General features: G+C 36.6%; 1 protein-coding gene across 1 annotated transcript in view; it reads left to right on the top strand.

Annotated features, from left to right (window-relative positions):
* PDHX (pyruvate dehydrogenase complex component X) overlaps window positions 1–26,631 on the top strand; it is a 67,927-nt gene that overhangs the window by 14,963 nt on the left and 26,333 nt on the right. Inside the window, exons 2-5 of the mRNA XM_006733049.3 lie at window positions 3,327–3,407; window positions 15,720–15,820; window positions 21,599–21,798; window positions 23,560–23,658. Of these exons, the coding sequence (XP_006733112.3) occupies window positions 3,327–3,407; window positions 15,720–15,820; window positions 21,599–21,798; window positions 23,560–23,658 (481 nt within the window). The remainder of the gene's footprint in view (window positions 1–3,326; window positions 3,408–15,719; window positions 15,821–21,598; window positions 21,799–23,559; window positions 23,659–26,631) is intronic.

The raw sequence follows: 26,631 nt of genomic DNA, 5'->3' as shown, positions 1-26,631 counted from the left end.
AGGAGAGGGGTTGGGGGGATGGGTTAGCCTGGTGATGGGTATTAAAGAGGGCACGTTCTGCATGGAGCACTGGGTGTTATGCACAAACAATGAATCATGGAACACTACATCAAAAACTAATGATGTAATGTATGGTGATTAACGTAACATAATAATAAAAGAAAGGAAAAAAATAATAAATATAGATAAACTATGGAAAAAAGAAAAAGAATCTCATACTCTGGTGTTGTATGGATGGCACTGCACTGAGGTCCTGCATAGTAGTTTGCATTCTTTTCTACCCATTCAGTATCTTAATGTGCCTGTTTTAGTCCATGAGGACTTACTTTACTAAAGAAAAAAATGCGATAATGTTTTTAAGCCATATTACAGTTATGGTTTGAATTTCAACTAGATGGAGCTGGGAAATTAAATGAAACTGTTGAGGTCATTACACAACACATGAATAATCTGAGGAGAGGAAGTTTTTGAGAGACATAATGCCCAGGTGTTGATGGCCCGTGTTTACCAGTCTCTTCTGCGCTGTGTTTTAACAAAAAATCAGGTGTTAATAATAAATACATGGCGGGCGCCTGGGTGGCTCAGTTGGTTAAGCGACTGCCTTCGGCTCAGGTCATGATCCTGGAGTCCCGGGATCCAGTCCCGCATCGGGCTCCCTGCTCAGTGGAGAGCCTGCTTCTGCCTCTCTCTCTGCCTGCCTCTCTGCCTACTTGTGCTTTCTCTCTGTGTGTCAAATAAATAAATAAAATCTTTAAAAAAAAAAAAAAATAATAATAAATACATGGCTTATTAATGATACATTCATTATTAATAAATCTCATTTATCAGGAGTTAGGAAAGTCATTGTGGCTATTTTTCCTCCCTTATTTTCAAGATATCATGCACTTAATGATTACCTGCTTTCTTCTACATTCAAAATATTCATTGTCAGTAGTAAAAGTGGTTTCTTGATACAGGAATTTTTTTAAGCCCAAGGTAGGGAAAGGACTTATTCGGAAATTTGACTGAAGATATGTTCACATGGATTTGAGATGTCTGATTTGCTGTGTTTGAATTTCTCGGTGAGTAGGCTATAAATTTCTGGGTGAGTAGGCTATGAATAACCAGTGATTAATTGATCCATATTTGTAAGGATGAGAAGTAGGGCAGTGTAGTAGAGTATAACCTTTAGAGTTAGGCAGGAGGAATTCAGATCTCTTAATCAGTGACTTGTAGTTGTCTCATTGATGAAATGGATGTGTTGACTTAGAGTTTGGTTTGAGCTCCACCATTGTTGGGGTATTAGGAGTGAAAATTCTACTTTTCTGTCCTTCTTAGAGTTTGATACCCATTGAGAGAGAGGCAAAAAAGTCAGATGGGGATCCAAGTAACAGTTTCAGTGTGGTGGTTTTGTTGGATTAGAGGATGTGACTTAGATCTGTGGCCTTCTACGGTTGGGCTTCCCAGCATAACCCCATATTTAGACTTTGGGCTTTTGTTTGAGGAGAATTCATGTATATAAAGCAAACACACATACCTTAATTGTTTCCTCACGCCCAGTGGGCCCTGATGGCAGGAACAGAGGTAGGCCTGCTATCTATCTGCCTTTGAAAGGCAGATCCACTTAGGACTTGCACAAGAAAGAGCTGAAAGGAAAATGCAAATTCCTTAAGGCAGGCAATTCTTTTTTTTTTTTTTTTTTAAGATTTTATTTATTTACTAAGAGTAAGAGAGCACGCTAGAGAGAGAGAGAGGGAGGGGGCGCCCGCACGAGTGGGGGGGAGGGGCTAAGGCAGAGGAGGGGCAGAGGCAGAGGGAGAAGCAGACTCCCCGCTGAGCCGGGATTCCCAGGACCCTGGGATCATGACCTGAGCTGAAGGCAGACACTTAACCGACTGAGTCACCCCGGTGCCTCAAGGCAGGCAATTCTTTTTTTTTTTTTGAGATTTTATCTATTTATTTGTCAGAGAGAGCACAAGCAGGGGGAGCGGCAGGCAGAGGAAGAAACAGGCTTCCCACTGAGCAAGGAGCCTGATGCGGGACTCGATCCCTGAACCCTGGGATCATGATCTGAGCTGAAGGCAGATACTTAACCCAGGCGCCCCTGAGGTAGGCAATTCTTAAGAGAATATGAGCAAGAGGCTGAGGCAGGTATGTGTGCTTGGTGGAAAGAAGACAGAAGCTTCTCTCCAAATGCTTTGGAGATGAAATTCCTTTACCATGAAGCTGTAGGAACTCTGCTTGAAGTCACAGTAAATTAGTTGTTTCTCAAAGAAAGTATTTAACATCCTTTAACATTAGTGTTCAGTTCCCTTGCTTTTAACCCTAAAACGTCAATGGAAAAAAAGAAACCCTATCCTGTACTCTTCCACATTTGAAATATATTAGATGTGCTTTATAGTGTTTTGCTTTTTTGGGTCAGAGAGTTGAATAATCTGAGGAGAGAATGGGTTCTGTGGAAGGTTTCAGGGAATGTAATTTCTTACTATGGCTACTGCTAGGAGCTGGTATATGCTATTAACTGCTTTATTAGTATAAACTTTATGTGAATTTAGTGTACAGCTGTGTGCTCTTTGAGTGTGGTCCTGGGCACTGGGCGACTTTTGGGAAAGCACATCTGGACAAATATAGAGAGTGTGTCCTTTTTTGATATCCAAGGAGAAAGTAGCTGTGTTTCACTGAGGGGTCACCGTGGTTTGAGTCTACCTTTTTGGATACCTAGTTGAAATGTTGTATGGAACACAATCTGAGATTAATTTAACTATGCAGGTTCGTTTGCGTAGTCCTCTTTGACTAGGCGAATCTTTTTCTTTCACGACTACCAGCAAGAACCTTTGGTTCTTGAATAGTGTAATAGTAGAGGAAAATAAAAAATACAATCAATTTCTTAAAGTCTAATCTTGATTACTTTGTTGTAGGTTATCAGAGTCCTAGTTTGTTTTTTTTTTTCTTTTTATTTGTCTTTTCCTTTGGTCATTTTACTTGTAAATATTTTTTTGCAGTGACAAACGTGAAGAAGGAGGTGAAACATAAATCAGGTTTTGTTTTTTTTTTTTTAATCTTGCAAGCATCTGGCTTGAAAATACATATGACTGGGGAACTATGAAAAAGGAATTGAAAGTATTCCAAAAAGAGTTTTATTTAAAAAAAAAAAATGACAATTCTGTGTTTCCATACTGTTTACTGGACACTTAGTTTGACCACTTGGGAGTCTTTCAGATTTTGGAATATTTTCTTTCCCAAATTGAATTTGATTTTAACGTATTTGAACTTTCTATTGATGCCTCATGAGGTGCTTTTTTTTTTTTTTTTTTTTTTGTGGCTGATCTTTCCCTTTTCATTTTCAGCTGATCCCATTAAGATACTGATGCCATCACTGTCTCCTACGATGGAGGAAGGAAACATTGTGAAATGGCTGAAAAAGGAAGGTGAGCGAGTACACTACTAATGCCTTGTGTTATTTCATCGTTTGGGGGTCTTTTCCAGTCAGCTGCATTACACAGCACATGAAATAAATCACATCCTCCGCTAGTTAATCTAAGTTTGTTTAAATAAACTTTCCCGTGGTAATGTATAATGTAGCAAAGGTTTTCTGGGTTCAGCCTGTATCTTTTCACAAGCAGAGAATGGTAAAATATTTTGAGGCTTTTTTTTTTTTTTTAGTTTTTATACTTAGCTTTTAGTGTCAACATCATAAATTGTTGAGCCCCTTAAGTTAATTTGTGGTTTTATGATGATGCTGTCTGTGTGTGTGTGTGTTTCCTGAGGCTAAGCAAGTTGATTATAAATTTCATTGGCAAGAACAAATAATAATAATAGAGAAAACTCTCAAAAGAAGAGCAGAAGAGAAGGATTCCAGCCCTGCTAGATAGTGAAATGTATTATGCCTCTATAATACAGAGGGACAAAGGAACAATTAATGTGGAGGCATCTGGAGAAGGAGACTTTGTATTGCTGGTGGCTGCTCTCTTTTCCTTTTTCCCCCCACTCTGGTCGTTGCCACGTGTTGCGGTAGAGTTACCTTCCCCCGTGCAGGTATTGACTGGGGACAGCTTTTTTCGGCACTCGATGTAGCCGTCTTTCCCTGTGCTTTACTCATTCTGCAACATGTTAAACTTTTGTGGAGGAAAGAGGATGAATCACCAGTCCCTATTAGAGATTACAGAGAAATGGACCAGATGAGTTCCCTGTAGCCATTATTACGCTTCAGCTTGAAAAATGGTGAACCAGGTGTTAAAAACAGAAAGAGGGGAGCTTATGGATGACATGGCTTGGAATGCCATATCTGATTCCAGAGACTAGCCCTGGTGAGGACTTGTATGTGACTCAGTGGGCACAGATGTCATCCAGGCAAATGCTGGTATTGAGTGGTCCAGTCTAGTGTTTGTGAAATAACACTGAAGAGTTTAGGCAGTGGGCAGGAATTCAGTCTGACACTGACGCTGTGATTCCAGGGGATAGAGCCATTCATGGTATCACTTTTGCCAGTGATGACAGATACGGGGATTGGGAAGAAGGCTACAAGTATTTACTTCTGAACCGTAGCCAAATGAGCTTGAGAGTTTAGGAGAAGGCCTTAGTTCTTTGAGAGAGACTGAGGTGCTAGGAAAGGCAGCAAGATAGATTACAAAATGGACCTCACAGCAGGAATTTGGGACTATGGATTAGATCAATATGCAGGTTAGGAGGTGTGGTACAGTGAGGCTATCCAGATGACCATGACTAGTTACCATGTCTGGTTGGAAGCATTACTTAATTCTGTTCCTCTCTGGGGAATATGTCTTGATCTGTCTCCTTTCCCTTTTATGACTAGCATAGTAATTGGAACACACCCAGCAGCACAGTAAGTAGTTGATCAGTAAATATATTGGTGGGGAAGAGTAAGCCAAAAGCAGGAAATGTGACAGGGATCTAAGAGAGCTTTGCAGATGAGGTACTGTTTGACCTGGTCCTTGTAGAATACATGGGTTTTGTTTAAAAAAAAAAAAAAAAGTGTGAAAGGGCATCCTGGATAACATAAACAATTCAGCAAAATCTTGGAAGTGAGATGTCATGACATATATTTTGGCAATTGTAGGTAGTTCAGGCTGCATTAAGGGCATAGTGTGTGTGAGGTCAGATAGGTTATAGGAAGGATCTTGAATACCAGTCATCAGTTTGTCAGTCTATAAGGGTCTTTATCCTGAAACCAAGATGTATCCACACTCATGGTTATTTTATAGGAAGTGGTTTCTGTGTGCTTTCTTGAGCCTTGTTAGTAGCATTACACTGAATGGAGCAAGCCCTGATGGCAATCTGGTATCAAGAGTAAACTATAAGTCATTTAAGTAGCCCCCTTTGCCCACTCACATTTGAAAGGTCAACCCCGAGGACTTTCAGTCACTATGACCATCTGAGCAGTGGGGTAAGGCTTCTGCTCACTACTGGATAGAAAATTATAAAGCAAATTTCTTAATGGTAAGTAGTGCTTAAATACAAGAAAGGGGACTCATCAGATGGTAGCAGCATCTACAGTGGTGAGTAGGAGTTGGAGCCATGTGCCACACGGGGGCCTGAGCTGGAAGAAGAATAAATGAGATTGGGAACAGGTATTTTTGAGGGGAAGAGGAAGAGAGCAGGGGGAGGGGAAATCCAGAAGTTAGGTTTAGGCTTTGATGTGGTAAATTTGAGATGCCTATTAGACATTGAAGCCAAGGTGTTGAATAGACGATCGGTTGTAGGATTTGAAGTTCCTGAGTGAAGTCTGACTCGGAGATAGAAATTTGAGAGTCATCAGTATATGGATGGAATTTAATGCCATATGATAACAGGCAAATTCATTTATTTGACTTGAGATCTCTATGGAATAAGAATGCCTACTCCCTTGAAAATTTGCTTTCATAGTCCTGTCCTCATGAGGCTTTGAGGTTCACATCTATAGTACTTGCATTTTCTGGGAACCCACAAGCAGAGGTAAAGTGGTTCTGGGCTGATAATCTTCCTGGGTTACCTGGCAGAAGCCATTATTCTGGAAAAACTCAGCCTCTAGTCCAAGCCATATAAGATTCCCAGATAAAGTCCTACTTATGAAGAGTTCACAGTCTCAAATTTAATAACAAAACAGGTCTAGATCTATAAGAACTTCAGTTAATTGGAATTACTAGATACATAAAACTGTTTGAAATGACTAAACATGTAAGAGAAGGAATTGAAAATCTGAAAAGAGGCAGACACTCTCCAGAAAGTCTAGGCAGATTTGAAAACGACAAACAGAACTTCTAAGAATGAAATCTTTTATCTCTAAAATTAGAAAACGAAAAACTCAAGGTTGTGTTAAAGTGTAACTGAGCAAAGAATTAGTGAACAGAAGTTCAACCTGAGAAAATTAGTTTGCATGTAGCCGAAAGAGATAAAGCAGTAGAAAATATGAACAAGAAGTTGAGAGATGGGGAATAATATGAAAATCATCCAGTAATCCAACAGCAGGAATTCTAGGAGGAGAAAGAAGAGAGAATGAGAAAAAGGTAATATTCAAGGCAAAAGTGGCAGAGAATTTTCTAGAATTTGAGGAGGACATAGATCACATAAATGAAAGAGCCAGTGCTTCATTAGGAAGCACTCTGAGCAATTGGCTCTGCAAGACTGCTGTCTTTTAAAATAATCACCAGTATCTAAGAAAGTTTCACTTTTACAAATAATGTAATCAATTGGAATCTATTTTTAGGTTTCTTTTTCCTGATGAATTACAGAGCTTTGGCTCTTTCCACATTCAGTATGACAGAGTGTTGGTGTCATTACATAATGATTCAGACGCAGAACAGCCTTTTAGGGTTATTATAAAAAGATTAAATTTTTTCACATTTTGAGGCAAGTAGATAAGGATTCTTTGGACCACATTTATCTTTCAGACTTCTAGCTCACTGGCAACCTGATAACTTATTCACATCCATTAGAATAGGGAGAGTATGATGGAGAGCCAGGAGACATATGGTCTCATCATTCTGTTCTTTTTTCCTTTTCATGACAATGTGCTATTTTCACATAGGACAAGCCAGGATACGCTGTAAGCCCTTGGAGCATGTTTCCCTGAAGGTTGTTCTTAAAATTGTGTTCTGCCAACTGAAGAGAAATATTCCTTTACTAATATACTATAAATAATTGAGAATAATCTTAATCTTTGGTGCTCAGTAATTCACCATCTTCTTACTTTAAGTTGATCATGTTCATGATTTCATTGTGATCTTTTGAGCATAACTTCTTTTCATTAACATTTATGTACGGTATGCATGTGACTATATGTCTAAGTATGTCTGGGGCTTGATACATTTATGATAACTTGGTTCAGTCATTCTATATTAAAAACATTTCAATTCTTGCATCAAACTTTATGTATACCATTTTGTCCAGCTGTCTCCTGCAGCTTTTTTAAAACTGTGTTTTAAAAAAAATTGATCTTGAGATTTTTTAATGCATGGTCATTGTTATTTGAAACAATGAGTTTAGACCTTCAGATGTTAAGAGGATTGAATTTTTGTTCATAAAAAAGAACAGTGTTATATCTAATTATAAATTTAGTTTATTTTTAAGGCTAACGATCTTAAAACCTTTAATGGATAGCAGTTCGGTCTTACAAACTTTTAATGATTTCTTGAAAATCGGAGACTCTGTAATTCACAACTGTTATTACTAATGCTTTGGGGGAGTGTTGGGGGGGTGTGTTTTAAGCAAAGGTGATAAAGGTGCAGTGAAAGGAACTCTGGCCTGGAAATCACAGTTTGTCTTTTGGGGTTCCCACTCTGCCATGAAATATCTGGGGGTGAGTTGAACTAGTTAAAATCTAAGGTATATTCCTGGCTTTAGAATTCTATGGTAACTCAATTTCGTTTTGTTTTGTTGGAGTCTCGGAAATATGCAATAATATATACATTTTTTCCCATCTTTGTTGATCTAATGATTGTTAACAAAGCAGTTTTATAATGAATAGTACAATACTTAATTTCAGTCTGGGATTAAGTAAGGAGTATGCATTGTAAAATTGGTGGAGAAGACACTTCAAAAGTGATAGGTAACATGTACAATGTCAGAATCTCTTGAAAGGTGAGCTGAACTGTAATTTCACATCTTTTTTACAAGTTTGTTATTTGGAGAGAAAAATGTGCTTCAGATATTTTCAGTTTAATGAACATGGATATAGCTTATTTTTTCATCAATTGAAATCAAATCTGTTAAAATAACAAAAGGAAGAAAATATTCTTGTTTCCCCCCTTTTGTGAGAGAATATTTGAGGGTATGAAAAACACTGTTTTCTCTCTGAGATATTTTAGAGCATACCATGAAATACTGGAAGAGAAGTTGGTTGAGGTAGTCCCACAAAGTACTTACTTAGTGTGTGGAACTTCATCAGTGATGTTTGCTGCTGCAGCTCTTGATGTTCTCCCCCAGAGACTGCCATTTTATGTGGACGTTCCTTCTGTCATGTGACTGGGAACTGCGACTATCTCAAATAGCTTTTGTACAAGTCTTTAGACTAGATCTCATTAATGTGGATTATACAGTTCTGAAGTAAAACTGTTCGGAAGGAATTCATCACTGTTGGAAGTGTTATCACGAGGTGCTGTTGTGGAGTCACATGGGTCTCTGGATTCTGCTGAAGAAGAGCTCCCGATGTCTGTTGTTATTTCTGGGGATTTGTATCCATGTTTGTGGTGCTAAAATGGAAAACTTTTGAAACACGCATTTCATAAATAGCTTCACCATTTTTTTCAGTCTATTACTGTTTTAGCAGCTTTTTTGAGGTACAGTTTACATACCATAGATTTTGCTGATTTTAAGTGCACAATTCCATGATTTTTAGTTAAGTAGAAGAGTTGTGCGACATCACCAAAATCCAGTTTCAGAACATTTCTGTCACCTAGAAGATCCCAGGTGCCTGACTGCAGTCACTTCTTTCTCCCATCCCTAGTGTGATCTGCTTTCTGGCTCTAAAATTTTGCCTTTCCTGGGCATTTCATATAATAGAATCCTATAATGTGTTGTCTTTTGTGACTGGCTTCTACCATTTAGCATGCTGTTGAGGTTCATCCATGTTGTAGCCTGTATCAGCAATGCCTTCCTTTCGTTGCTGAACAACACTGCATCTATGCTTTTTACATTTATTGTTCGTATTTCTTATCATGTTAGGATTTTAGAATTGGCGGGTGCAATTACTGATTGCCATTTTATTTAATAGAACTTTCTGTGGTGATGGAAATGTTCTGTGTCTGCCCTGCCCCATATAGTGGGTGACCCCGAGCCGCATGTGTGTTGAGCACTTGAAAGGCAACATAATAAAATGTTAGGGGCCAGAAGGATGTAAGGGAGGTTAACCTGGCCCAGCCATTTCCTTCTCAAACTGCTACTCCTGCCTTTAGCTCTCAGGTCAGGACCTCAGATGGCCAAGGAGCACAGTTGCTGGGGGTCTTTGGTCATGCAAATAATATTTTTTATTTGTGTAATGAGGTGAAAAGGGTTGACAAACACTGACTAGGGGCCCCTCCTCTGTCTTCCCACACTGCTGTAAGCCCTCATTGGGTGGGAAGGCCGTGGCCTGCTTCTTTGTACTCTTTAGTTACGTTAAGAACTTCTTGAAGCAGGTCTGTCTGATTTTATTATTTTTTTTTTTACCATACTGCCTTGTACAATGTCATTTACGTACTTAACTAGTATTTGTTGTGTAAACAATTGAATTATTTTTCTCAAATCATAGCTGTCATTATGCTCCAATTTAGCACTAAGAAGAGGTGTTTTTCTTTAATGTTCTTGGTCTTACAGATAAAAGCTAGCTCTCCCCCACCACTACCACCATATACACCTTTTATATAAAGACTTTTATTCTTAACTTTTGCCAGGACAGAATTATTTTGTTAAAGTCACAGGATGTATTTACTTCATAAACATGACCATTGTGTTTGATCAAGACTATACTTCATACCCAGAATTTAAAAAGAGAAAGGGAAGCCTCTGTAACTCCAGGCCTCAGCTCCGACAGCCGCCCATCTGGACAAAGGAACCAACGATGATGCTGGCTTCGGTGCTGGGGAGCGGCCCCCGGGCGGGCCTCTGCTCTGGCCCCTCCTGGGGCCCGCACTCTCGCTCCGGGCCCGCTCCACCTCGGCTGCTGACATGCACCACGAGGAGATGGGGCAGGGACACTGCAAAGCTGCCGTCTTCTGCAACACGGGCAGCTGAGGGTCTGTCACCCCCCGCCATCCATGATGCTCTGTCCTGGCTTTTCATTTTCAGCCTTCTCCTTTGGACTACAAACTCTTCTTGTTGTGCTTGTAACCAGTGCTTAGTAGAATGCCTTATATATTAATGTATACTAATTGTTGAATGATCTGTTTGAAATGAGAGTATGGAATAGGGAGTGAGAATGAGTCCTGGTTCTTAATGGTTCTCAATAACATACCTAATGTTTTTATCTAAAGATGTTGTGAAGTGTTTGAAGATGTATATGAAGAGTTAACCTAACATTTCCAGTTCCATGATCTTTTTTTTTTTAACACCTATGCATTCAAAACCTAAGTAATTTGGTCAAGATTACTTGTGTCAGAGCTTGGAATCAAACCTGTGTCTGAGTTCTAATACTCTGTTTCACAGCTTTTCTCAATTATAGCACTAACTTGTTAATTAATCAAAGCTAAAACTGAGGATATTTAGAATCATCATGGCTTATTATTAGTCTCAAAATTTTCTTTTGGTGTTTACATTATGTTTGATTATTGATAGCTAGTACCTTAGTTTCATAAAATTAGGGGTAATGTGCCCTTATATAATAATGCGATGTTTTAAACTGCTATGGTTTCTGGGGAAATTTCACTGTGTAATGGATTGATCCTTCTCTAGGTTTCTTTCCATTCTCTCTCTCGGCATCCTCATATAGCAAATATATATGTCTGTGTTATGTGAGTAGGTGTACATATAATTAAAACACCATAAAAAGGAAATAGGCTGCCCGAGATATTAACTGTTAGAAGCATGCTACAAATCAAATGTTAGAACCAAACGAAATATAATGATAGTTTGATGTAAACCTTATGATGACATGAGGATTTGTGAAATTACTATAGTTTTTTTCCCTCAAGCGTTTTCAGCGCAAACTCATTATGTGTGAAGCACTAGCTGGAGTCCAGGGTAATGAGGTAGAATGTAAAACACTTAAGATGTGTCCTGTTCCTGTTGTGAAGAAGCTCACAGCCTGGTAAATAGAGGAAAACCCAATTGAAAAAAAAAAAAACAAATAACAGTAGCTACATAACATTTTAGAATGCAATTTGTGATTCATTTCAAATTAATTACAACTGTTGTAGGAATTCAGGAATAGGAACAAAGTCATCTAGATTGATCGATGGCTGTCTATGGTTTGTTTTTTTGTGGGGCTTTATTTTTTTATCTATGGTTCTTAAAGGGTGTTTGGAATTTGTGGTAGGTGGACACAAGTGATAAAACGTCATCTTACTTTTTTCTTTTTTTTTAAATTTTTTGTTATGTTAATCACCATACATTACATCGTTAGTTTTTGATGTAGTGTTCCATGATTCATTGTTTGTGTATAACACCCAGTGCTCCATGCAATACGTGCCCTCTTTAATACCCATCACCAGAAGGAAAAAAAAAAATACCCATCACCAAGCTAACCCATCCTCCCACCCCCCTCCCCTCTAGAACCCTCAGTTTGTTTTTCAGAGTCCATCATCTCTCATGGTTCATCTCCCCCTCTGATTCCCCCCCTTCATTCTTCCCCTCCTGCTATCTTCTTTTTTTTTTTTTTTTAACATATATTGTATTATTTGTTTCAGGAGTACAGATCTGTGAATTTTACTTTTTTCTTATGGGCAGGATTTCTAGGTGTCTAGAAGTATTGCTAGGTGGCCTAGTTCAATTGTTTTTTCCATGGTTACAGCAGAAACATAAGGGTGTGATTTTTTTTTTTTCCTTTTGAAATACACTCTTTTTTTTTCTTTTTTTTGAAATACACTCTATTTTAACTATGAAAACATCTGCCATTATAAAGAAGTATATAAGATGATATAATCTGCTTTCTCTGTGGGACGTACAAGGTTCCTTTTGGGTCTGATTTCTGCTTACCTCACCAGCCTAATCTCTCATTGCTTCTCTCAGGTACTATTACCCAGCTCCTCCAAAGTTTCCTGTTCTCTTTTGCCTCCTGGGCTTTGGGTATGTTGTGCCTTCTGCTTGGATCACTGCTTCTTTACTTGATTGTCTTCTCATCTTTTCAGGCTCAGATTATATATATGTATAAATAGTATGTATATAATATACATAATTACGTAAATATATATATTCTTTTTTTAGGAAGCCTTTCACCTTGCAAAAACTAAATTAGATACCCCTCCTGAATGTTCCTATGGCATCCTAACTTCACCCGATCCCACCATAATTTCCAGTTAATTGTCACTAGGTAGAAAGCAAGCTTCTTGAAGTTAGAATGTTAACTTCCCTTCCCACCCCCCCCACCCCACCCCCTCTGTATCCTCAGTACCTTAAAGCATTTTTAATAAATATTTGTTGAGTAGAAAAATCTCTTCAGGGTTAGGCCAACAGTCACCTTTTAGGTGTTTCATAAATATCATCTAACAGATAATGTTGATTTCATTAAAATAGTTTATATTGACAGTTCCAGACTGTTTTAACCAAAGATAATATAACCATCTATGTGGCCATCTTGGTATACCGGGAAGTAGTTTCTGTACAGTAAACTTCCAGAGCATATTTATTGTAGTGTTTTAGATTTTCCTTCATGTTCTTTATTGAGTGTGCCTATGAAAACTGCAGTACCAGCTATTTTTGGTATATGTGTGAGGGAGTGTATTTGTATGTTACATGCTTTTCTATACTTGCATTTTTATTCTGGTTTTGTTTTAGGTCTGTCTCTTGTAAGCCACATTTATCCAGATTTTATTTTTTTGTAATCATTTTGATAATTTCTGCTTTTAGTAGGTTGTTTTAATCCGTTTATTACAATTACTGATACATTTGGACTTATTTCTACAATTTCGGTGTGTTTTTTATTTTTTTCTTTTCATGTGTCTTCAGGTGGGTGATAGTTTTTATTTAATGTTTCCTCTGCTTTGCAGAATGCTGTAGATAATATTTCTATTTTTGGGGGGGTGTACATCATTAATTATTTTGGATACATATTTAATTAAATTTTGCCAATAAAATCTAGAGTTATTTAGCATTTTTTTCTGCCTATTTATATCAAAGTTCTTTTAATGCTTTAACTATCAACTAAGCATTTCCTTATCCAGCTTACTTTTTTTTTAGAGTTTGAGTTTTGCATTTTTTAAACCCTCAGAAATTAGCTTTTAAATGATTCATAGTTACCATTCTATCAGTTTCTGTAGTAACTTGTTTCATGTAGTCCATGGGTCCCCTCCTGTGTCCATTTTTCTTCTTGATGAACTGCATTTTTTAATAGCTCATCGATAGGTGCTAAATTTTCTTAGCCTTTTATGTCTAAAGAATCTTTTTTTTTTTTTTTTTATGAAAGGGAAGGTGGGTAAGGGCAGATGAAGAGAGAGAGAGAGAGAATATATTAAGCAGGCTCCACACCCAGAGCAGAGCCCGACACGGGGCTCGATTTCACAGCCCACAACCCTGAGATCGTTACCTGAGCCGAAATCAAGAGTCAGACAGCTAACTGACTGAGCCACCCAGGTGCCCCCCCTTTCCTTTATTCTAGAATGATGGTTTGGTTGCATATAAAATTCTAGACAGTTACTTTTCCTCAACTTTTCGAAGATACTACTCCATTGTCTTCTGACCTTTATTACAGCTTCTGAGAAGTATGCTTTCTGTCATTCCATTGATGTAATCTGGTTTATTTTCCTCTGATAGGTTTTAAGATTGTTTTTATTGTATGGAATTTCACTACAGTGTATCTAATGTGAATTCATACAGTCTAATACTTTTTTTCTGCTTATTTTTTTTTTTAGTGAAGTATAAATTGAAGAAAGTGTAAGCTCAATTAATTTTTACATACACATATAACCAGGTTACCACCACCTAGTCAAGATTCATAATTCATATTTCCAGCGAGCTACAAGGCTCCCGGTGCCCCTTCCTAGTCAATACATCATAGGTTACAATTATCTAACTTCATTCAGAGCTCTTTCATGTTGAGGATATGTATTTCTTTTCCATTGTAGACAATTCTCAGCATTTATCTTTTCATGTATTGCTTTTCAACTATTCCCTCCAGTCTTCCCTTGGAAAATCTATTAGACAAACATTGCAGCCTCAATCTGTGTCTCTTACTGCTTTCTTCTATTTTTAATCTTTTTTTTCTGCCTGTAGTAAGTTCCAGGGAGTTCCTTAATGCTGCCTTTATAATTCACTTTACTATGTCTAGTCTAGAATACATCCCAATGATTGTTTCTTTTTATTTCAATGACTATTTTTCATTTCCAAGATTTCTAATTAGGTTTTCCTTCCTATGTGATGTCATTTTGTTTCATTTCTGTACATTGTTTTTTATCTCTTGCTCTTGTGATGGATCTTTTACCTTCATTTATGTTTCTGAACATCCTCAAAATACTTATTTAAAAATCTCTGGCAGGTTGCACTAAATGAATTTCATCTGAAATAAGTTTGTTTCCATTATTGGTTTTGTGGTTTTCTTTCTTAGCATTAAATTTCTTCAAATGTTTTGGAACTTTGTTTTATTATTTATTTATTTATTTATTTATTTTAAAAAGGTTTTTTGTTTGTGTTTCAGTGTCTTCCCACTTGCCCTCCACTTTCCCTTTCCCCACCCCCAGTCTAGGGATTTTGCTATTGATATTGCAAATAGATGCGGTAATGGAGCCAGAGGGTGGCTTGGCTCAGATCCTGGTACTGAGGTAGTGTTTTTGTTCCCTACCTTCCTAGACCTACAGTTCTGGTAAAAGCCATAGTCCTAGTCAGCAGGTCTTGATTGCCCCCTTTATTGGCCTTCTGTTATGACTAGAGTCACTGACCCAGCCCTAGCTTTAAGGGGAGATTCTGATTTGCATCCCTGTCTGCAGCAAATCACTTTTAGTTCTCTTTATTCCAAAGGAAACCACTGCATTCTCCCTGCTAACCTCCCCACTCCACCTGTTTCTAGACTCAGAAACAGCAAGTCAGATCTTGCTCAACATTTTTGAGTTTCCATATTGCTTCTGTTGCACAGAAATGTTTCTTATTTGACCTCAGTTGTGTCTTTGACATTGTCTGTTTTTGTTTAATATGCTTTATTTATTTATGCTCTGCAGTGCCAACAGGGTTTCTGAATTTATGCTACAATGTTAACCAAGAAGTGCTATTAATTGTAAAACTTTTCTCCTCATGGAATAATAGTCAAAACATAATAAAAAGAAAGGAATAGATCTGGAATTGATTTGTTTGGAAGAGAATATGCATTCATTGCTATTGTTTCTAGAGTGTGATCTCATTATATCTGTTCAATAATCTTTTGTAATTGTTGTTTTTATTATAACAGATGTAGTTTATGTCCATTATAGAGCTTTTGGAAAATACAACAAACCATACATAATATACACACATGCAAACACACACTCACATACACAATGAAAATTACTTGTAATTCCACAGCCCAGAGCTAGGTACTGAATATCTTGGTACTCATTATTCATGTTTTATGCACTTAACACACACTCAAACCCACATACTAACATTCATATTTTAAAAAACAAAACAAACCCAGTCTTGTTTTGTAGGTGAAGCTGTGAGTGCTGGAGATGCCTTATGTGAAATAGAGACTGATAAAGCTGTGGTTACCTTAGATGCAAGTGATGATGGCATCTTGGCCAAAATAGTGGTAAGTGTTTATTTTGATTGTCTTCAACGGGATGAAGATCTCTTAAATGTGAAGTTCTTTGAATTAAAGTCACCTTTTATTTTTACCACTGTATTTATAATGTCTTGTTATCTGTATCTACATAATATATTTTTATTATTTTTTATTGTATTTATTTATTTATTTTTAAAGACTTATTTGAGAGAGAGAGAAAGAGAAAGCACAGCAGGGGGAGGGACAGAGCGGGAGAGAGAGAGAATCTCAGGCAGATTCCATGCTGAGCATGGAACCCAACCTGGGGCTAGATCTTACGAACCTGAGATCATGACCTGAGCCAAAACCAAGAGTCAGATGCTTAACCCACTGAGGCACTCAGGCGCCCTGTGATTGGCAAATTCTTTAACCTCTATGGGCCTTTTCCTTCATAATAAAGTAGAGATAATAATAATATCTACACCATGGAGCAGTAGTAGAGATTGAGATAATACATATATACTCATTAAGGCTTGTCACCCACCAAGCATCAAGAAATATTGCTACTCTAATTATTATTATAATTACTCACTCAGCTCTTGGTGACCATTAGCCCCTATGTCAATCTATATGTTTATCTAATAATTTGTATTGGTTGTTTGCAACTGAACAGTAAGTATCCATTCATGCCTCTGTAGTTTGATTTGTACAGAGACGCTGCATATCTGTTATAGTCCATTGTTGATACGTTTTTAATTCTGAGATGCCAGCTCACCTCTGTTTTGGGAATGGATAACAACACCTTTCTTTGTACATTTTATCCAAAGACCACAATTTGGAATGTTATAATCTAATTAGATGTAGATCTATACACAGTTTTTCACTCGTGTTTCTTACTAAAAAATCCTTTTCCCTTTTTTCATCATTCATATGTTGCTTTTTACATTCTAATTATCAAACTTCCTTTACTTGTCATCTACATTATTAATAGCCATGTTAAAACACCGTGTTGAAAATACTTCTTGGAGGAAATATGAATGGAAAGCTAAAATTTCTATACCTTCATAAGGAGAATGTAATTATTCATACCAAAAATAGTTTCTTCAACTAATTTGTGCAGCATTATGAAAAAGGAAAAGATTGTTTGAATTACCATATGTAATAAACCCAGCTACATTTTATTGTGTATGCTTTTGGCAAGCTGTGTTCTTGGCCCTAGCTCTGGATTGTTTGACTATGAAAGTCTCCCAGAATTGATAGCTTTTCCCACTTAGCTGCTTCGTAATGCATTTCAAATTGCTAACAGTGTTATAGGTCAGTAGTGCCTATTCATCTGGCCCCTAATGCTCTGAAAAGCTAGGGGGCTGAGGGGGAGATATGATTAATAAGGGCTTTAGCAGCACAAATGGTTACTTCCTTGCCAAAGAAAAGATTGTATGTGTATTTTAGGGCTTTATGGCTTTATTATTATTCCACATGCGTTTTGAATAATAGGAATGGGAGTCTATTCATGTCACAATGTAACAGTTTTATGGAGGAAAAAAATCAGGGTGATATTAGGTGACATCACTGGGGTGTTTTAGTCTTTCACCCCTCCCCACTCTCAGCTCTCTCACATCCATGCAGGTTACACCTTTGTCTTTCATTGTGGAATAATTCTCATATGAGCACACATAATAAACTGATTTTAATAAGAATACTTCTACGAGATCTTTACTTTCAGAATCAAGGAGGTGGAGATTGATCTTATTAAAAGGCAAGTGATGATATAAAGCTCTAGTTTTTAGCTTGTGCACATTTTTGAAACCATTAGAAATTATTACCTATCTTGCTCCTCATGGAGATTTGTTTGCATAGTCTTGGAAAGGTTTTTGTATTCTTCCTCTCCCCCTGCCCAATTTCATATCTCTTTGTTCTCATTCGTAATTTTTGCATCTGATTTCCATTTTATATAAAATAATACTTATTACATTTCAGTTAGAACCAGAAAAAAGCTTAGAAGTTTTTAATAATGTTAGTAAAGAATAATTGCTGTCAGTGTAGATAATTTTATGGTCCATTTCCAGTTTAGTTCAGTTAATGAGAAAATTGTTAAATTCTTATTTAATCACTAGTAAATTGTACAGAAAACCTTAAATTTTTACTCAGGTATTAGTTCATAAGCTTAGTCTTAAATTTATTCAGCAAACTGGACAGCAGGCATTTTAAATGATGTTAATAAAGTAGAATATTAGGATGACATATTTGGGGTTTTTGTTTTGTTTTGTCTTTAGAGGGGGAAGGGGAAGGGCAGATGGAAAGGGAGAGAGAGAATCTTAAGCAGGCTCCATGCCCAGTGTGGAGCCCAATGTGGGGCTCTGTCTCCCAACCCTGAGCTCATGACCTGAGCCAAAATCAAGAATCAGATGCGTAACTGATTGAGCCACCCAGGCGCCCCTATTTGGAGAATTTATTAAAGATTGTCTGGTTTGGCTTCTAACATTTTAGGGTTACTATATGATTTGTTACAAACCAGGATACTTTTGAGGGTGAAAAGGGTGTAGGATATTAAGATTATTTAAACTTACATAAATTTTTGACATTTTAATTTATTGACTGCAAAACATTCATTGATAGATTTTTATTATATTGGTAGACCATTATTTTTCAAAATAATTTTCAAGACTAGAATTCTTTCTGAAAACTAAAATCCATGGATATTAATGCAAAATTTAAAAAAATACTTCCTTTAGGGGCACCTGGCTGGCTGAGTTGGTGGAGCATGCGACTCCTGATCTCTGGGTCGTGAGTTCAAGCCCCATTTTGGGAGAGCTTACTTAAAAAAGAAAAAAATGCTTCCTTTTGTTGATACTCCTAAAATTAAAAAATAACAAAGAATAATTATTTTTGGTACTAGTCATGTTCTTCAATCAATTTCTTAGCTGTATCTTACTCTAATACTGTGTCACTAGTGTTTCTCTAAAGAATGTATTCTTTTCTTTTTCAAGAATGTGTATTTTTTCAATATGATTTTATGGTTAGGTCCCTTTCCCCCCTTATTTTTCATTAAATTGCCTGAGTCACCTTCAAAGATGCATTTCACTGTTCCGAAGTTTATGGTTGAAATTTGACGTTGTGAGACCTTCAATTGATTCCTCTCTGTAGACTATAACATTTTTAATTGAGAAAATAACCCTCAAAGCTCAGAGCAAATTCACTAAATGGGAGATATTCTCAGTTCTAATATTTTCATGTTGAAATGGGTAAATGACGCATTAAAATGGTAAATGAGTCTGTGTTCCCCGTGAATTAAAAGCTAAATGAATTATAATCCAGTCTATATCTTCTCCCCTTTAAGCTTGTTTTTTAAAGTAGGAGCATGATATTGAACTGCTGTATGATAATTTTGGTCCTGTGAATGCAGTTTACAGATTTGGTACTTGGTGTGCTGAATGCTATCTGTAATGTCAGACTGGATTTGAATCTTGGCTGGATACCTACTGGTCTTATGATCTTGAGCAAGTCCTTCAACCTTTCTGTGCTTCAGTTTCCTTATCTATACTTGAATAATAATAGCACTTACCTCCTAAGGTTGTTAGGAGAATTAAATGAGTTGACATAGTGCTAGAACAGTGCCTGGCACTTGACTGCCAAACTGTTAGTCAAGGACTTAATGAGTGTTTTTTCTCCCCCTCTGCATTTTTAACTTGTCATTGATTTGTTTTCAGCTTCAGTGTTTCTTATGTATCTTCCTTTCAGACCAAAGTTAATTTGCATGTAAGTTAAAGTGTTTATCTTAAAGAATATAGACAGTTTCAAACCGTTCAATGGTTGAAACCATGATGGAAAAGTTTTACTAAGTTTTCTTTCTTTCTTTTTTTTTTTTTTAGATATCTTGTCTTAGAGGCTTTATTAACATACAACGTATTATATTTTACTAAGCTTTCAAACCCAATCAGTCATGTGACTCTGCTCCTCTCCATTAACCGCCGTGCTTGCTCCTTCTGTGTCAGCAGCTTTCACACTGTTTGACTTTTACAGAAGAAACTATTTAACTTACTGATTATTTTTTAACATCACAATCAAAACAGAGTTTTTACCAGCACCTTTAATGGAGTGAATCCCCTCAAATTATTTCTCTGTTGGGAGTTTCTGCTGTACAGATTTTGTCTCTCGACTTCAGCATCTCATATCCTCGGGGGCGCTGGTGAGCTTAGGTGGGCAGTCTTTAGCACATTTGCAGGTGATTCATGTCTGCCTATGGGAATGTCTCTTGTAAAGAAAGAGGCTCCATCCTAGGGGTCTGTGCCTTGGGATGGAGTTCAGCCCGTGTATGGGTGTCTGGAGAAATAGGTGCCACAGGTTTCCCATTTGTTGTCCCATGTTGCTGTCTACTCCCCAGTTCCGCCAGCCTCATGCTGGGCCTTTAGGCGCCACTTTCCAACCCTTACCAGCGGACATTCTGAAGTCCACTCTTGATCCATGTTGAGTGTTTTTTTTTTTTTAAACAAAATTTTTATTTAAAATAATATTAACTCATCTTTTTGACATAATAGTAAAAAAAAATGAGTAGTACATAGAACTAAAACTTTTTAGGATGTGACAAACAGCTAAACAAATTGTTCTTGGGCTGTTTAGTTTTTTTTCACAGCTTGTAATTCATTACATGTCCTTATATTCTGTACTCATTTCTTATATATATATTTTGCTTCACTGAAGCATTATTTCTGTTCTTATCCATCAGTAATTAGTAAACTTACAAAGCTTCCTAATTACCATGACTTATGCCTTATTTATTTTTAGAATAGTGCACATACTAATAAGCATCAAATTTAATGTTAATCAGAAATGTCAAGTCCATTTTAGGAGTTATGTTCTTACTTACAGTTACTATATTAGTGAACATCCTACAGCCTCTCATTCTATTATTCATTAAATTACATCTGTAATGAACTTTATTTAATGTAATTGAAAGAGAATAATAAAAATTTTAAAGGAATGACATTTTCTTCCAGTACTGAATTTAAAAACATTGTCATCTGAAGGTCCCCTAGGGACTTCTCTTACTAAGTAAATAAAAATCAGCCCTTTCTTTAAAAGCTAATGCTGCTGAAATATTTGAAATACATATAAGTTTGTTTTTTTAAACTTCAATCTTATTTATCCTTTTAATTGGCATTATCTATGAAAGATTGATTAGCTGAGACACCACCGTGTCTCTGATGTACTTACAAAAATTCATGGGGTTTTATTTCTCAGGTTTTGTAAATAGATACATATGGAAAAATTAAGTATAGGGAAAGACAGAAACCAACATTAACCAGAGTAGTTAACCAATTCTGTTCATATGATGGGATATACTTTTTTCCAGAGACTAAGTTTACTGAATACATTTTACATTAAATTAATGTTAGTAGTAGGACTAATTTAAGGTACTTAATTCATTGTGAGCTCTTAGAATGTCTAAGCTATTATAACAAGAAACTATCTGGGAAAGACAAATAGTTGAAGTAAACCAGTCTCCTGTTTTTGATTTGTACTGATTGACATCAAAAGGAAGATGGTAATGATTGCTCTTATATATTTGAAAGCTGTCAGAGGAGAAATTCTAGATTTTTTTTTTCAGGATATAGCATTAATAACTGGGATGGGAAGAGTGGTGAAGGAAGGTATACGTGGGGGAAGGTAAGAAAGGACGGTGGTGGGTAGAAGGAGGAGGCAGGCTGACTTGGAAGCAGATTTTAGCTCAAATTAAGAGATCTTTCTAATCAGTACAGAATTATTTAAACTACTTCATATGGTCATGAGCCTTTCCATCTCTGCAATTATTTTCTTTTTAAAATACAGGTTGAAGAAGGATCTAAAAATATACAACTAGGTTCACTAATTGGTTTGCTAGTTGAAGAAGGAGAAGATTGGAAACATGTTGAAATCCCCAAAGATGTAGGTCCTCCATCACCAGCTTCAAAACCATCAGTGCCTTGTCCCCCACCCGAACCACAAATTTCTCCTCCTGTCAAAAAGGAACACACATTGGGAAAACTGCAGTGAGTATGCTTATTTGGATGCTGATGTTAAAAAGAAAAAAAAAGTTACAGCAGCTTTTAGGATATTTCAGTCATTATATTTAAAACATCTTTGCACCTTATGTAGGAAGTGGCCGATCTTCCCTTTTTCTCTTAGGTGACTGAGGCCTAGGAATGATTCTTTTACTGTCATTGTTCATTCAACAAACAAACAGTTATTGAGTACGTGTCATGTTCCAGGTAGTATGAAAGCCCTGCTCACCCGGTGGAGAACAAAGCAAGTAGTCTTTGTCCACGTTGAACTTGAAGTAGGTTTTAGGATTACAGGATGAAATTCAATATACGAGACTTCATATCATGTTTCTGTCCATGGAATTCTAGTTACCGTAATGTGAATTCCAGTTTTAAATGTACAACTGACATAAAATGGAATTACCATCTTAACATGCATTCCTTTACAACTATATTGCATTTGAGTGTCCGACACAGACTAGAGCTCAATTTTGTCCCTATATAACACCGATACTTAGTAAACACCATTTCACTTCAGCCTTACATAGCTTTAATTGATGGATTCTGAAAATTTTAACAAGTTCATTTATTTAACATTCTCTATAATTATACAAAATTACTTTTTCTTTATAAGAAAAACTTCTTCATTGAGAAAGGTCCTCTTAAGAACCACTTTTGAACTTAAATAAAAATGCAGACCCTTACCGTTTTAAAATTTTTTTCCTTTAGTTTACCAGTGTCAGTTCTTGTCAGTGTTTTTGAAGTGCTGAGTTGTAAATTTCCATGTTGATGGGGATATAGAGAAACTAGAACCCTCGTGCACTGTTGGTGGGAATGTAAAGTGGTGCAGCCACTATGGAAAACAGTATGGCATTTCCTCAGAAAAATAAGAATAGAATTACCATATGACCCAGCAATTCCTCCTCTGGGTATATACTCAAAAGAATTGAAAGCAGGAACTCAAGGAGATACTTTGCAGCCATGTATAGCAGTATTATGCACAGTAGCCAAAAGGTGAGAACAACCCATGTGTCCAAAATATGCTATATACATACAACGGAATGTTACTCAGCTTTGAAAAGGAAGGAAATACTGACACACGTACCATGACACGGATGAACCTTGAAGGAATTATGCAAAGTAAAATATGCCAGTCACAAAAGAACAGACATTGTGTGGTTCCACTTATGTGAGTTACCTAGAGTAATCAAATTGGTAAAGACAGTGGAATGCTAGCTGCTTGGGGCAGGGGGTGGGGCAGGCAATGGGGAGTTATTGTTCAATGGGTACAGAGTTTCAGTTTGAGAATGAAAATTCTGGAGATGGATGGTCGCAGTGGTTGCACAACAGGTTAGTTGTACTTAATGCCACTCAATTGTATGCCTAAAAATGTTTAAAATTGTAATTTTTTTGTATGTTTTACCACACAGAAAAAAATGAAGGAACAGTATAGTTAGTTCCTTATTGATGTGTTGGATGAAGAGCCATGTGAAAAATTATTCCTCAAAATAGAAGCTCTCTCCTTTTGAATATTTACTCTTATTAAAGGAATATTTTGAAATAGTAACTAATTAAATTTGTATGAACATATTTTGGTAGTAAAATAAACCAGATTAGTACAGATTAATTTATTTGTGACTATGGGAATCATTTTAACTTTATTATAAATTTTTATTTTGCTAATTATCGGTAAAACTTGATGTTTTAGGTATATTTGATTCAAATTATGAGTGTTTATTAGTTTCCTTAATCTTCACGTTTTTTTCTTAGGTTCCGTTTAAGTCCAGCTGCCCGTAATATTGTGGAAAAACATGCCCTGGATGCTAGCCAGGGCACAGCCACTGGTCCTCGGGGGATATTCACTAAAGAGTATGTTTGTGCTTTTTGTAACAACTGATTCCATTATTTATCATGATCAGCTTTTTCTGAAAGTATTTAAAGAAGAGCTTATTCAGTGTTAAGATTTAAGAGGACATATACCGTTCTTTTGTATTTTCAATTGCTTTTCTGAGTGCAAAATTATATTTTCTGCAAGGGTTGTTTCAGAGTAATTATAGCATTAGTGAAGAATGGTTCTAATTTGGTAACTAAGCCAGATCCTTAGAAATGGTGATGAATGCAAAAAATTATATGTAGAGTGCAGAGTGGTGAACCTTTATATTGTTTTACGTTTGTTTGAAATAAGCTTGTAATCACATTTAATTTTTTAAAACCTGGAAATATACTTTCAAAAATAATTTCATTCTTATCTGTTTGGATTTTAGTCACTTGTGTGATCAAAGTGATTTCCATATGCAGTTGGCTCTTTTTGGATTTCCTTTTCTAGTCAACTGTCCATGAGTTGGCACCATTGTTTAGTACCACACTCTTAATTATAAATATTTTATAGTAAGTTTTAAAATTTGATCGAGTTATCCTTGTTCTTCTTTCTCAATAGACCAGTTTTCTTGGCTGATTCTTATTTTATTATTTTTCCAAATGAATTTTAAACAATTCATTTGCCCTGCTGGTACAGGGGAATGATGGTGTTTTTATTGGGATTGTATCACATTTTACAATTAACTTGGGGAAGAATTGATATCTTGATGATCCTGAGTCTTCCTATTCAAGAACACTGATGTTTTTCCATTTGTTTACATTTTGTTTCTTTTAAGAGTGTATGAGAACAGATGGCCCCTGCTCTATTGAAACTTAATCAGTGGGGAAGGCAAAGATTAATCCTTTAGACATTTGACTAATGTAAAATTGCTGTAGAGGTATGTGTTATTTTAGAAAGAGAGAGAACAGGGAGAAGGAATGGGGCAGAGGGAGAAAGAGAAAGTCTTAAGCAGACTCCACACTGAGCATGGAGCCCAAAGCGACACTGGATCTCAAGACCCTGAGATCATGACCTGAGCTGAAACCAAGAGTTGGATGCTTAACCAACTGCACACCCAGGCACCCCTGTATTACATTTCTATTGGCGGTAATGTTAAATTCTTCAAATTGAGCTAACATTTTAAGGCAATATGCTTATTCCCCATTTACTATTGATAAAAAGTGATCAGTAATACTGGCTAAAATTTTTTAAGTTGAGATGAGCAAAGGTTATAAAACTATTAAGTGGCAGTGCTGGACCAACGGAAATTTCTTTTTTTTTCATTGGGTTATTTTACTCTTCATTAAAGCATTGGTTTAGCGCACCTGGGTGGCTCAGTCAGTGAAGTGTCTGCCTTCGGCTTAGGTCATGATCCCAAGGTCCTGGGATTGAGCCCAGCATTGGGCTCCCTGCTCAGCAGGGAGCCTCCTTCTCCTCTCCCTCTGCCCCTCCTCCCCACTTGTACTCATTCTCTCTTTCCAATAAATAAATAAATAAATAAATCTTAAAAAAAAAGCACTGGTTTATTTTGGGACATTTCTTTTATGGCGAGCAATCCAGGTTTAATTCTTAGCTAACCTCATTTATCTGTATTACAGCCTTATTGATTTGTTCATCAGACATGTGTATGTGGTTCTCTTAAACACACACTGTGAGTCCTGCCGTACTGCATGAGTTGGAGATCAGCTGTCCTGACCTATGACTGAAAAGTAGTATTCTAGATTGTGAAATTTTAGTTAAAGGGCTTAAAAAGTTTCACTTAGCCATAAAATGTTAAAATTAAGTATCCTCATAGCCAGTTAAGCCTAGTTTTTCCCCCACATCCATCCTATTTGTACCTTGATTTTATTAATCTACCAGTCTATGTTTTAGTAAACTCTCCATAAAAATGTGATAAAGCAACTTTCTTTATAACCAAATAGACTTACCTGTATTTCTGAGGGATAGGGCGGAGAGTCTGTACTTAATTCATTAGTCATTGATCAAGATTTGGTGACATCTTTGGTAAAGTAATCATAGCTGTACCTTAGAAGGATTAATTTTGCATATTTGTAGAAGATACATTGGAGCAGAAAAAAACTTGAGGTTAGGAGATAAATTAATAGGCTTATAAAGTAATTCAGATAAAAGATAAAAAAATGCTTGAATGTAGGTGAAAGAAGTAGAGATTACTGATCTAGACAATGTTATAAGGACAGAATCCAGAAGCTTTCATAAAGGATTGAATGGGGAGCGTAGACCAGGATAGCAACAAATCAAGGAATGAATTTGGGATTCTGGTCTGGACGATGAAATTTTGGCTCCATAAACACAAATAAGGGCTTTGGGAAAGTATTTGTCTTGGTGGAGTGAGTGATATGTTAGCTCTGAAGCCTGTCGTCAGTGCTGACAAGCCCACAGGCATCAGGATCAGTGAGGTGACGGTTACTTGCAGGAGACAGTTCGGGACTCGAGAGGGAGGTTTGGTAGGTAGTAGAGCAGTAGTTATAATTGAGATAATCAGGAGGTAAACTTTTAGAAGGCAGCTTTTCTTGTGTTGGAGGATATCTAGGAGCTGGATAAAAAGTTAAGGAACGTGTGATCTGAGAAAAGTCTTTTGAAGTCGGTTACTAGGTGATATTTTAGAAGGCAGTTCAGTGGTGTGACAGCAGAGGAATGAAATAGCCCTTTCTTCCTTTCTCCCTTCTCTTTCCATATGTGCTTACTATATATATGATGAACAAATAGCACTTTTTTTTTAACCTGAATTGAAGTTATAATAGTAATGTAATATTTATTAAGGAAAACGAAATAGTATTGTCTTGCTGCATACCCAAAGGAAGCACTATTAAAATAGAGTTATATTTTTAATATTTTTGCCATCTTCCTCCTCCTAATTTCCAGTTGTCTTTCCTGTCCTGATTCTTTAACTCTGCACCGTAAGAGAGTCAACCTTTGGTCTTTAAAATCTGACATATTACAAAAGATTTCATGAGAAAAATCGA

Source organism: Leptonychotes weddellii, chromosome 11, assembly GCF_054177405.1.
Source record: "Leptonychotes weddellii isolate Sample4059 chromosome 11, ASM5417740v2, whole genome shotgun sequence".
In the NCBI taxonomy this organism is placed as follows: Eukaryota; Metazoa; Chordata; class Mammalia; order Carnivora; family Phocidae; genus Leptonychotes; species Leptonychotes weddellii.
The sequence above is the reverse complement of the archived record's forward strand: the minus strand, read 5'-3'. Positions and strand labels throughout refer to the sequence as shown.